The sequence below is a fragment of the Parambassis ranga genome, chromosome 13 (genome assembly GCF_900634625.1).
Source record: "Parambassis ranga chromosome 13, fParRan2.1, whole genome shotgun sequence".
In the NCBI taxonomy this organism is placed as follows: domain Eukaryota; kingdom Metazoa; phylum Chordata; class Actinopteri; family Ambassidae; genus Parambassis; species Parambassis ranga.
In genome coordinates this window covers 23,638,797-23,652,585 of record NC_041033.1, presented here as the reverse complement: position 1 = coordinate 23,652,585, position 13,789 = coordinate 23,638,797, and the positions used below count along the sequence as shown (strand labels likewise).

The 13,789-nt window shown below is 39.6% G+C and overlaps 1 protein-coding gene across 1 annotated transcript; it reads left to right on the top strand.

Annotated features, from left to right (window-relative positions):
* The first annotated feature begins 2,673 nt into the window (after positions 1 to 2,673).
* Positions 2,674 to 13,707, top strand: LOC114444926 (osteocrin-like). The gene is made up of 5 exons (XM_028419826.1): positions 2,674 to 2,816; positions 3,919 to 4,017; positions 11,892 to 12,121; positions 12,212 to 12,356; positions 12,438 to 13,707. The coding sequence occupies exons 2-4, from the start codon at positions 3,919 to 3,921 to the stop codon at positions 12,297 to 12,299; spliced, it is 417 nt and encodes a 138-aa protein (XP_028275627.1). The 5' UTR covers positions 2,674 to 2,816; the 3' UTR covers positions 12,300 to 12,356; positions 12,438 to 13,707.
* Positions 13,708 to 13,789: the final 82 nt, after the last annotated feature.

The window sequence follows — 13,789 nt, the reverse complement described above, 5'->3', positions numbered from 1 at the left end:
TTATGTTTGTTTCCGTCTGTAAACCGCATCAGAGACGCAGCAGCAGGTTTCAGATGGACCGTCCACACCGCAGGCCTGCTGCTGTGAGAGCGAAGAGGTGACACATCCAAGACCATCACAGGACACGTCCTCATCCAGCATCACAACACACCAGCGAGGTCCAGAAGCATCAGACCGTCCGGCAACGCAACCAGGTCTGGCAACGCAACCAGGTCTGGCAACGCAACCAGGTCCGGCAACGCAACCAGGTCTGGCAACGTGTCCCTGAGCAATGAAACATCATCAGCACTGAGCATCGTGACCTCCTCTGTGTGTGTCTGTGTGTGTGTGTCTGTGTGTGTGTGTCTGTGTGTGTTGCAGCTCAGCTCTTGGTGTGAACACAGACTGAGTAAACAGTGAAGTCCAGGAAGGACGGCGGGGTCCAGCGGAGTCCTGCGGCGTGGTTTGGCCGGGAGAAGCTTCACTCATGAGACGGCCGTCACCTGATCTGTGTGAATCATGGTGTTGGTGGATCCTGCAGAGTCAGCGGGACGGAGCAGACGCAGTCCTGCAGGGAAACAAATGAGCAACACTTTCTGTTCCGCCGTGTGGCTCAGTGAGCGCGGCGGCGCTCCTCCACGCTGTCAGCGCTGCAGAGACCGCTAAAGTCTGAAGAGAGCGATTATTACCCCCAAGCTCCAGGAGTTAACTCCTTTAACACAATGCTGCATTAAAGTCCTGCTTAATGCTAAGATGCTAAGCTAGCTAGCTTGTTTGTCAGTTATTATTAATGCAGTGTAGCTAAACGACAGCTATGACAACGCTAAGCTAATCCAGCTGCCACACAGGTGAAGTGATCAGGTGTGAAGTTCAGTGTGACGCCTCCGGCCGGGTGTCAGGGCCGGTTTGAACCAGCTCCTTCAGCTCCAGTCGTGGCCGCACGGCGACCTGACCTCCTGACTGGAAGCGTGTCGTCAGCCATGTTGGCTCCACGGGTCCTCTCCATGACCGCGTTGTCCCTGCTGCCGAGCACGCGGGTCCAGATTTAAAGCAGTGACTCACCTGTGCTGCTGTGTACTCCTCACCTTAGCAGCAGGCTGTGTCAGTGTGTTAGTTTAACCTCCCGATGCCCGAGCGAAGGGGCCGCGCTCGCCAACATGGAGCTTTCTTCCCACAATGCTTTGGGAAGGCAGCTCGGAGGTCATGGTGGACCTTCTGCATATCTGTGTGTAAACAGAAGTATCTGTTTCCATGGCAACAGGAAGGAAGTGGTTCGGCAGAGGGGTAACATGACATCACCCCGAAGGTCGGCGCTAATTAAAGGGCGAGCGGATGGGGGGGGGGTACGGTCATTATTAGCGTGTTAGCTTCAGTGTCATTACTATTATTAACCCAGGTGTGTTTTCTCAATGACCCAATGCTCCGTCCTGAATGAATGGAGGGACAGATGGGGGGGGGGGGGCACATGGGAGAGGGAGAGAGAGAGCCCTGTCGCCCCTGGCAACAGAAACACAAAGAAGAAGTGGATCAACTGAGAGTTCAGCGCAGGACAGAACCTGAACAGAACCGCAGAGGTCCATCAGAAACGTCCAGCACTTAAATGTCTCCTATTAATCCTAATATATGAAAGATCGTATTTGTTCATCATAACGCAAACAAACAGAATCATCGGTTTGTGTTTGTGTCAATATTTGCAAAATATAAAAACGTGTTGTAGTACCGTTAGCTGCCTAAAGGGGTGCTGCTGTTCTCTTTACAGACTCAAAGTTTATCAGCGTAGAAGCAGGGACCTGGTCTGTGGAGTGGAGCCTCTGCTCCACCAGGGAGCAGCAGGAAGTAGAAGCTGAGCTGATGTAAACACAGCAGCCGCCACGGCGAGCCTCACCGCACAGAGCTGCACGTCTGTCAGCACCGAACCGGCCGGTCCAGCTGGACGGAGGCGTCCAGAACTGTGTCTCTGAGCCACGTCTCTGTGAGGACAAAGACGCAGCGGGCTCTGAACTCCCACCGCCGAGTCCGGACAGGAGACATTTATTCAGGGAGGAGACATCAGAGTGCAGGACGGAGCGGCCGGCCGAGCACGGAGCCTCCTCTTCCTCACACGGAGCCTCCTCTTCCTCACACGGAGCCTCCTCTTCCTCACACGGAGCCTCCTCTTCCTCACACGGAGCCACGGAGCCTCCTCTTCCTCACACGGAGCCTCCTCTTCCTCACACGGAGCCTCCTCTTCCTCACATGGAGCCTCCTCTTCCTCACACAGAGCCTCCTCTTCCTCACACGGAGCCTGAGTCCACCTCTCTGGATGGACCGAGGACACACTGACCCACTGCTCCACCTAGTGGCTCACAGAGGTGTTACACAGCTAGCTGGTTTCTGCAGCTCTTCCCTCTGTTGATAACTCAAAGCAGATCTCTGCTTGTGCTGCTCCGTGTGCTTTTCTTCATGGACCTGCAGAAACTCTGGACTTGAAACGCTCCTCTGGGAATATCAGATGTCTGCTGTAGCTGCTGAAATCACAGCAAAGTATTATCTTTAAATGAGAGTTTTGGAGAACAGAGAGGAGTCCCAGCGTTTATTTTACAGAATGACTTTCGGGAAGAGGAGGAGGAGGGGGGGGGGGGGGGGTGATTGCTCCCAGGAGCGTTCATTAACAGGTAATGGACCTGATGATGAAATGTCACACAGAGTGGAAAGGAAGCACAAGAAGTGATGTCACTGGAGCGGAGGCGTCTGATTGGACAGGAGGTTCCCGGCAGCTGCTATAAAACCTGATGTGAAGCCACAACAAGACACAGAAACACAGAGACGACGCAGCCGAGATCCGACTCCACACCGAGGTACTGACGTGTGTGTGTGTGTGTGTGTGGCAGGTGTGCACAGGGTCAGACTCCTGCAGGTGTTACACACTGCAGAAATGTCTATCAGTGGACTGATCCTTTAAAACCTTCAAAATAAAAGTCTAAAAGTTTTGTTACTCTTGATGAATTTCATGTCTGTTCAGCCTGAACTCAAGCTGTCTCTGAACTCTCGGGCTGATGCAGAAAGACTCTTATTTTGAAGGATTTCTTCAGACTGACTCATTATGCATGACTTTAATGTATAATTTAATGCATAATCTTGCATAATCTGTTGTTGAAATAATCTCGTCAGACGTCTGACAAACACGAACCTGCATGAGTTAAAAATGTTGAACATGCTGCTTCAGCAGTGTAGATGTTCAGTCTGCTGCCGGGCTGCAGGGAGGAAACAGGGTATTTTTGTGAATGGAAGAATTTGCAGTGTGTGTGTGTGTGTGTGTGTGTGTGTATTGTGTCCTCACACGTGCATGAATGAGCATTTGTCAGCATCACTGGTGTGAGTGTGCACAAACCTTTGTGCATCATCAGGAATGTGAGTGACGCTGGCAGCAAGCGTTCTTGCAGGGAAGTGTGTGTGTGTGTGTGTGTGTGTGTGTGTGTGTGTGTGAGATGGTGGGAATGTGGGAGTGTGCACGTCAGCAGGCGTGCATGTGACAGTCAAAAGGCGTTTATTTGCAGGGATGGAAAATGCTAAAATTAGCCGACGTTGCTAGACAATACACTTCATCCATCAGCTAAAAGCGTCTGTGTGTGTGTCTCTGTGTGTTTGTGTGTGTGTGTGTCTCTGTGTGTTTGCGTGTGTGTGTGTGTGTGTGTATTTTATTACTGAAAATGTCAAGAACCTTTTCAACATTTGATTCATTGATGAATTCATCATGGATTGTTGAGGCTGATAGAGAATGAAGTGCTTCTCATGTTGGACCTGATCAATAATCCATACTGGCTGAAGATAATAATAATAATAATAATAATAATAATAATAATAATAAGCATTCAGGGTATTGAAGTGGAGAAAAACTTAATAAGAGTAGTTGTACTTAATTACAAGAACAATAAAGCTGTGGTTGTTGTTGTTGTTTAGATGCAGACCTGTAGCTGTTTGCTGTTCTCCTGCCTGCTGTCCATCATTTTACTGCACTGCAGCGTCCACAGCTTCAGTGTGCAACGACAACCTGGTCAGGTCAGGACACACACACACACACACACACACTCTCTGACTGCAGCTGTCAGTGCAGCAGGCTGCTCTGATCATCAGATCGGCTCCCATCGAATCATCCTGAGGGCCAAAACAAGCGGCCCCGCCCTCAGGGCCCCGCTGCTGCTGTCAGGTGGTGTCAGGCTGCAGGAGGAGAGGCCTGAGGCTGCTTTGTGTTTAGTCTGGATGACATGTGATCCGTCCGCCTCGCCGGAGGCAGCGGGCGCACAGGAAGTCGCTCACTGTGTGAGAGACCCTCACAACACGGAGGCCTGACGTCTGAAAACACAGGCGGGCAGGGTGGGTCAATATTTTCTGTACGGAGACTCCCTCACACAAAATAAAACATGGAGGAGGTCCGTGACGTCCCCTTAGTCACAGCTTCATCAGTTTCCAGGGACCCATTAAGACAAACCTGCTGAGGACGTCCCTGAAGGACAGTGGAGACAGTGGAGAGTCATAAATAAACATTTTATCCTTAGTTATTTATTTTTATTTATTTAATTTATTCACATTTGTTTAAACTCACTGTGGTAATAGAGGGGGCCTTCTTTAACAATAATCCAGTAAAATATCTGTTATTTATAGTGAATTTTTTAAAATGCAAAATTTCTCGAAAATCCAAATTTTAGTGTCAATTCAATGTTCCAATTCTCCATAATCCTGCAGTATTTTTTCATGAAACTCACTGTGGTGACAGACGAGACCTTCTTTAACAATAATCCAGTAAAATATCTGCTGCAGCTATTATGGATTATTTATAGTGAATTTGTTAAAATGCAAAATTTCTCGAAAATCCAGATTTTAGTGTCAATTCAATGTTTAATTTCTCCATACTCCTGCAGTATTTTTTCATGAAACTCACTGTGGTGACAGAGGAGGCCTTCTTTAACAATAATCCAGTAAAATATCTGCTGCAGCTTTTATGGATTATTTATAGTGAATTTTTTAAAATGCAAAATTTCTCGAAAATCCAGATTTTAGTGTCAATTCAATGTTTAATTTCTCCATAATCCTGCAGTATATTTTCATGAAACTCACTGTGGTGACAGAGGAGGCCTTCTTTAACAATAATCCAGTAAAATTTCTGTTATTTATAGTGAATTTTTTAAAATGCAAAATTTCTCGAAAATCCAGATTTTAGTACCAATTCATCCTTTCATTTCTCCATAATCCTGTGGTATTTTTTCATGAAACTCACTGTGGTGATAGAGGAGACCTTCTTTAACGATAATACAGTAAAATATCTGCTGCAGCTTTTATGGATTATTTATAGTGATTTTTTTAAAATGCACAATTTCTCGAAAATCCAGGTTTTTAGTGTCAATTCAATGTTCCATTTCTCCATAATCCTGCAGTATTTTTTCATGAAACTCACTGTGGTGACAGACGAGACCTTCTTTAACAATAATACAGTAAAATATCTGCTGCAGCTTTTATGGATTATTTATAGTGAATTTTTTAAAATGCAAAATTTCTCGAAAATCCAGATTTTAGTGTCAATTCAATGTTCCAATTCTCCATAATCCTGCAGTATTTTTTCATGAAACTCACTGTGGTGACAGACGAGACCTTCTTTAACAATAATCCAGTAAAATATCTGCTGCAGCTTTTATGGATTATTTATAGTGAATTTTTTAAAATGCAAAATTTCTCGAAAATCCAGATTTTAGTGCCAATTCATCCTTTCATTTCTCCATAATGCTGTGGTATTTTTTCATGAAACTCACTGTGGTGATAGAGGAGACCTTCTTTAACAATAATACAGTAAAATATCTGCTGCAGCTTTTATGGATTATTTATAGTGAATTTTTTAAAATGCAAAATTTCTCGAAAATCCAGATTTTAGTGTCAATTCAATGTTTAATTTCTCCATAATCCTGCAGTATTTTTTCATGAAACTCACTGTGGTGACAGAGGAGGCCTTCTTTAACAATAATCCAGTAAAATATCTGTTATTTATAGTGAATTTTTTAAAATGCAAAATTTCTCGAAAATCCAGATTTTAGTACCAATTCATCCTTTCATTTCTCCATAATCCTGTGGTATTTTTTCATGAAACTCACTGTGGTGATAGAGGAGACCTTCTATAACGATAATACAGTAAAATATCTGCTGCAGCTTTTATGGATTATTTATAGTGATTTTTTTAAAATGCACAATTTCTCGAAAATCCAGGTTTTTAGTGTCAATTCAATGTTCCATTTCTCCATAATCCTGCAGTATTTTTTCATGAAACTCACTGTGGTGACAGACGAGACCTTCTTTAACAATAATCCAGTAAAATATCTGCTGCAGCTTTTATGGATTATTTATAGTGAATTTTTTAAAATGCAAAATTTCTCGAAAATCCAGATTTTAGTGCCAATTCATCCTTTCATTTCTCCATAATGCTGTGGTATTTTTTCATGAAACTCACTGTGGTGATAGAGGAGACCTTCTTTAACAATAATCCAGTAAAATATCTGCTGCAGCTTTTATGGATTATTTATAGTGAATTTTTTAAAATGCAAAATTTCTCGAAAATCCAGATTTTAGTGTCAATTCAATGTTTAATTTCTCCATAATCCTGCAGTATTTTTTCATGAAACTCACTGTGGTGACAGAGGAGGCCTTCTTTAACAATAATCCAGTAAAATATCTGTTATTTATAGTGAATTTTTTAAAATGCAAAATTTCTCGAAAATCCAGATTTTAGTACCAATTCATCCTTTCATTTCTCCATAATCCTGTGGTATTTTTTCATGAAACTCACTGTGGTGATAGAGGAGACCTTCTTTAACGATAATACAGTAAAATATCTGCTGCAGCTTTTATGGATTATTTATAGTGATTTTTTTAAAATGCACGATTTCTCGAAAATCCAGGTTTTTAGTGTCAATTCAATGTTCCATTTCTCCATAATCCTGCAGTATTTTTTCATGAAACTCACTGTGGTGACAGACGAGACGTTCTTTAACAATAATACAGTAAAATATCTGCTGCAGCTTTTATGGATTATTTATAGTGAATTTTTTAAAATGCAAAATTTCTCGAAAATCCAGATTTTAGTGTCAATTCAATGTTCAATTTCTGCATAATCCTGCAGTAGTTTTTCATGAAACTCACTGTGGTGACAGAGGAGGCCTTCTTTAACAATAATCCAGTAAAATATCTGCTGCAGCTTTTATGGATTATTTATAGTGAATTTTTTAAAATGCAAAATTTCTCGAAAATCCAGATTTTAGTGTCAATTCAATGTTCCAATTCTCCATAATCCTGCAGTATTTTTTCATGAAACTCACTGTGGTGACAGACGAGACCTTCTTTAACAATAATCCAGTAAAATATCTGCTGCAGCTTTTATGGATTATTTATAGTGAATTTTTTAAAATGCAAAATTTCTTGAAAATCCAGATTTTAGTGCCAATTCATCCTTTCATTTCTCCATAATGCTGTGGTATTTTTTCATGAAACTCACTTTGGTGATAGAGGAGACCTTCTTTAACAATAATACAGTAAAATATCTGCTGCAGCTTTTATGGATTATTTATAGTGATTTTTTTAAAATGCAAAATTTCTCGAAAATCCAGATTTTAGTGTCAATTCAATGTTTAATTTCTCCATAATCCTGCAGTATTTTTTCATGAAACTCACTGTGGTGACAGAGGAGGCCTTCTTTAACAATAATCCAGTAAAATATCTGCTGCAGCTTTTATGGATTATTTATAGTGAATTTTTTAAAATGCAAAATTTCTCGAAAATCCAGATTTTAGTGTCAATTCAATGTTTAATTTCTCCATAATCCTGCAGTATTTTTTCATGAAACTCACTGTGGTGACAGAGGAGGCCTTCTTTAACAATAATCCAGTAAAATATCTGTTATTTATAGTGAATTTTTTAAAATGCAAAATTTCTCGAAAATCCAGATTTTAGTACCAATTCATCCTTTCATTTCTCCATAATCCTGTGGTATTTTTTCATGAAACTCACTGTGGTGATAGAGGAGACCTTCTTTAACGATAATACAGTAAAATATCTGCTGCAGCTTTTATGGATTATTTATAGTGATTTTTTTAAAATGCACGATTTCTCGAAAATCCAGGTTTTTAGTGTCAATTCAATGTTCCATTTCTCCATAATCCTGCAGTATTTTTTCATGAAACTCACTGTGGTGACAGACGAGACGTTCTTTAACAATAATACAGTAAAATATCTGCTGCAGCTTTTATGGATTATTTATAGTGAATTTTTTAAAATGCAAAATTTCTCGAAAATCCAGATTTTAGTGTCAATTCAATGTTCAATTTCTGCATAATCCTGCAGTAGTTTTTCATGAAACTCACTGTGGTGACAGAGGAGGCCTTCTTTAACAATAATCCAGTAAAATATCTGCTGCAGCTTTTATGGATTATTTATAGTGAATTTTTTAAAATGCAAAATTTCTCGAAAATCCAGATTTTAGTGTCAATTCAATGTTCCAATTCTCCATAATCCTGCAGTATTTTTTCATGAAACTCACTGTGGTGACAGACGAGACCTTCTTTAACAATAATCCAGTAAAATATCTGCTGCAGCTTTTATGGATTATTTATAGTGAATTTTTTAAAATGCAAAATTTCTTGAAAATCCAGATTTTAGTGCCAATTCATCCTTTCATTTCTCCATAATGCTGTGGTATTTTTTCATGAAACTCACTTTGGTGATAGAGGAGACCTTCTTTAACAATAATACAGTAAAATATCTGCTGCAGCTTTTATGGATTATTTATAGTGATTTTTTTAAAATGCAAAATTTCTCGAAAATCCAGATTTTAGTGTCAATTCAATGTTTAATTTCTCCATAATCCTGCAGTATTTTTTCATGAAACTCACTGTGGTGACAGAGGAGGCCTTCTTTAACAATAATCCAGTAAAATATCTGTTATTTATAGTGAATTTTTTAAAATGCAAAATTTCTCGAAAATCCAGATTTTAGTACCAATTCATCCTTTCATTTCTCCATAATCCTGTGGTATTTTTTCATGAAACTCACTGTGGTGATAGAGGAGACCTTCTATAACGATAATACAGTAAAATATCTGCTGCAGCTTTTATGGATTATTTATAGTGATTTTTTTAAAATGCACAATTTCTCGAAAATCCAGGTTTTTAGTGTCAATTCAATGTTCCATTTCTCCATAATCCTGCAGTATTTTTTCATGAAACTCACTGTGGTGACAGACGAGACGTTCTTTAACAATAATACAGTAAAATATCTGCTGCAGCTTTTATGGATTATTTATAGTGAATTTTTTAAAATGCAAAATTTTTCGAAAATCCAGATTTTAGTGTCAATTCAATGTTCCAATTCTCCATAATCCTGCAGTATTTTTTCATGAAACTCACTGTGGTGACAGAGGAGGCCTTCTTTAACAATAATCCAGTAAAATATCTGTTATTTATAGTGAATTTATTAAAATGCAAAATTTCTCGAAAATCCAGATTTTAGTACCAATTCATCCTTTCATTTCTCCATAATCCTGTGGTATTTTTTCATGAAACTCACTGTGGTGATAGAGGAGACCTTCTTTAACAATAATACAGTAAAATATCTGCTGCAGCTTTTATGGATTATTTATAGTGAATTTTTTAAAATGCAAAATTTCTTGAAAATCCAGATTTTAGTGCCAATTCATCCTTTCATTTCTCCATAATGCTGTGGTATTTTTTCATGAAACTCACTTTGGTGATAGAGGAGACCTTCTTTAACAATAATACAGTAAAATATCTGCTGCAGCTTTTATGGATTATTTATAGTGATTTTTTTAAAATGCAAAATTTCTCGAAAATCCAGATTTTAGTGTCAATTCAATGTTTAATTTCTCCATAATCCTGTAGTATTTTTTCATGAAACTCACTGTGGTGACAGAGGAGGCCTTCTTTAACAATAATCCAGTAAAATATCTGTTATTTATAGTGAATTTTTTAAAATGCAAAATTTCTCGAAAATCCAGATTTTAGTACCAATTCATCCTTTCATTTCTCCATAATCCTGTGGTATTTTTTCATGAAACTCACTGTGGTGATAGAGGAGACCTTCTTTAACGATAATACAGTAAAATATCTGCTGCAGCTTTTATGGATTATTTATAGTGATTTTTTTAAAATGCACAATTTCTCGAAAATCCAGGTTTTTAGTGTCAATTCAATGTTCCATTTCTCCATAATCCTGCAGTATTTTTTCATGAAACTCACTGTGGTGACAGACGAGACGTTCTTTAACAATAATCCAGTAAAATATCTGCTGCAGCTTTTATGGATTATTTATAGTGAATTTTTTAAAATGCAAAATTTCTCGAAAATCCAGATTTTAGTGTCAATTCAATGTTCCAATTCTCCATAATCCTGCAGTATTTTTTCATGAAACTCACTGTGGTGACAGAGGAGGCCTTCTTTAACAATAATCCAGTAAAATATCTGTTATTTATAGTGAATTTTTTAAAATGCAAAATTTCTCGAAAATCCAGATTTTAGTGTCAATTCAATGTTCCAATTCTCCATAATCCTGCAGTATTTTTTCATGAAACTCACTGTGGTGACAGACGAGGCCTTCTTTAACAATAATCCAGTAAAATATCTGCTGCAGCTTTTATGGATTATTTATAGTGAATTTTTTAAAATGCAAAATTTCTCGAAAATCCAGATTTTAGTGTCAATTCAATGTTCCAATTCTCCATAATCCTGCAGTATTTTTTCATGAAACTCACTGTGGTGACAGACGAGACCTTCTTTAACAATAATCCAGTAAAATATCTGCTGCAGCTTTTATGGATTATTTATAGTGAATTTTTTAAAATGCAAAATTTCTCGAAAATCCAGATTTTAGTGTCAATTCAATGTTTAATTTCTCCATACTCCTGCAGTATTTTTTCATGAAACTCACTGTGGTGACAGAGGAGGCCTTCTTTAACAATAATCCAGTAAAATATCTGTTATTTATAGTGAATTTTTTAAAATGCAAAATTTCTCGAAAATCCAGATTTTAGTACCAATTCATCCTTTCATTTCTCCATAATCCTGTGGTATTTTTTCATGAAACTCACTGTGGTGATAGAGGAGACCTTCTTTAACAATAATACAGTAAAATATCTGCTGCAGCTTTTATGGATTATTTATAGTGAATTTTTTAAAATGCAAAATTTCTCGAAAATCCAGATTTTAGTGTCAATTCATCCTTTCATGTCTCCATAATCCTGCGGTATTTTTTCATGAAACTCACTGTTGTGATAGAGGACACCTTCTTTAACGATAATACAGTAAAATATCTGCTGCAGCTTTTATGGATTATTTATAGTGATTTTTTTAAAATGCACGATTTCTCGAAAATCCAGGTTTTTAGTGTCAATTCAATGTTCCATTTCTCCATAATCCTGCAGTATTTTTTCATGAAACTCACTGTGGTGACAGAGGAGACCTTCTTTAACAATAATCCATAAAATATCTGCTGCAGCTTTTATGGATTATTTATAGTGAATTTTTTAAAATGCACAATTTCTCGAAAATCCAGATTTTAGTGTCAATTCAATGTTCCATTTCTCCATAATCCTGCAGTATTTTTTCATGAAACTCACTGTGGTGACAGAGGAGACCTTCTTTAACAATAATCCAGTAAAATATCTGCTGCAGCTTTTATGGATTATTTATAGTGAATTTTTTAAAATGCAAAATTTCTTGAAAATCCAGATTTTAGTGCCAATTCATCCTTTCATTTCTCCATAATCCTGCAGTATTTTTAATGAAACTCACTGTGGTGATACAGGAGACCAGTGGAGTACATCAGTGCTTTTAGTACATAGCTGTATCCCAACTCCTTCCATTTCTTTGTACCTTGTTGTTCAGCATATAGACCAGTCCACGCAGAGGTCTCTGATGTTCGACCAGCACCGTCCTGAAGCCATGAAGGTGAGAGAGGAGCTCACGGCAAAACTGCTCCGTTTAGACGACCTGGTGAGGATGGAGAATGATGTCATGGAGCCAAAGAGGAAGAGAAGTTTCCCCGGCAACAACTCCCCGCTGGACCGCCTGTCAGTCAGCTCCATGGAAACCAAACAGGGAAGCAACAAGCAGAGGTAGAACACACACCGCTTTAATACATGCTAACGAAACATAGCTCTGCATGCTAACACATGATTGTTATCTTTGTATTTTTGTGCTGACAGTAAAGTCGTGGAGTTACCACGGCGACGATTCAACCCGCCTCCCATTGACAGGATCGGAATGAGTCGTCTACCAAACAACAGAGGATAGGCCACGCCCCTTCCCTCTGAAAGCTCACCTCCACTCGACAGCGCCTCCTCTGGGCAGGTACAGTAATGCAGGTCTCAGTCACTAATGAACAGCGAATGAGTTTAAACAGTTTAAATCTGTTTGTTTGTGTGTTTGTAGAGGAATCACCACATCTGCACACACAGCCAATCATCTGCTGAGCCACGCCCACCACCTTCATGCCCCACCCCCACCCTCTAAAATTCACCCCCATGAATGTTCAGTGATGGTGCATTCAGGTGTAGCTCAGTCAACACACTGTTGGAGGACCAACGTTTTTATATTTCAGTCCAGCATTAAAACGTCTTAAACTGACTCCATGGATATTTGATCCATTATCAACAGATTAGGAAGTAGCAGCATTTTCATTCTGTGAATGTGGAACCTGAGCTGACGTGTTTTAAACAAATCTGCATTTCAGAATTAAACTGGAGTTTTTTAAAATGCTTTTTGAGTCACGTCCCTTCAGGCTGGAGTCACCTGAATGCACCATCGCCTCCTCCTGCTGTGACTGACTGGAGGCGCTGCTGCCTCAACTGAACCTCCGACACAACTCGACTCAAGTTTCCTTCTTGTAGTTTTTGTTTTCCAGCAGTGCAGACGGGCGTCCACTGTGACCACCGCACCACAACACAACACACACACAGAGACTCCATATGAAGCCATCAGTCACATTCCCTTCAGCTGACTGAATTATATTTTAAATTTGAATGAACTAGTTTTTTAATGGCACATGAATAAAGGTATTTTAGACTGACAGGAAAATGTTGGAATGTTCCTTTAAGAAGTTGCAGTACAGACATACCTTATGGATGTGTCTTTTCAGTACATAGATCTGTCCCACATTCCATGACATAGCCATGTCCACCTTCTAGGTTGTTCCAGTATATAGCCTGATCCCACCGTTTGTTGTTTCAGCACATAGACCTATCCCAGTCATGCTACATCATACCTCCGTTTTGTTCTGGTATATAGCCTTATCCCACATGAATTCAGTACCATGATCCAGTGCATAGACCTATCCCTGTGAGGAGGAAACACCATTTTATTCCAGCACATAGCCAATCCCACCTTCTATCTTGTTCCAGTACATAGACATATCCCTTCCCAGCACTTAGCTGTATCCCAGCTGCTCTTGTAGGTTCACCTATCATTTTCAGTACATAGCCTGATCCCAGCTGTCTCCTCACTGGTGAAGTGCTCCTTTAGAAGCAGGCCCGACCTTCCCGCCCTGCAGAGCAGCTGATTTAAAGGGACAGACTGGCCCTTTAAATCAGCTGGAGCTCCCTGTGAGTGCTGCATCAGCACAGACCTCTGCTGGATGAGGACCATGAATCAGACGGTGGTGGTGCAGTGGAGCCCGTGCTGCTGGGGTTAAAGGCTTCTTTCTGCACCCTCAATGGTTAATTGTGCTTAATAAAGAAAAATAATACGACGGACTGAGTCTTTTATTCTGAAGGTTTCTTCACTGT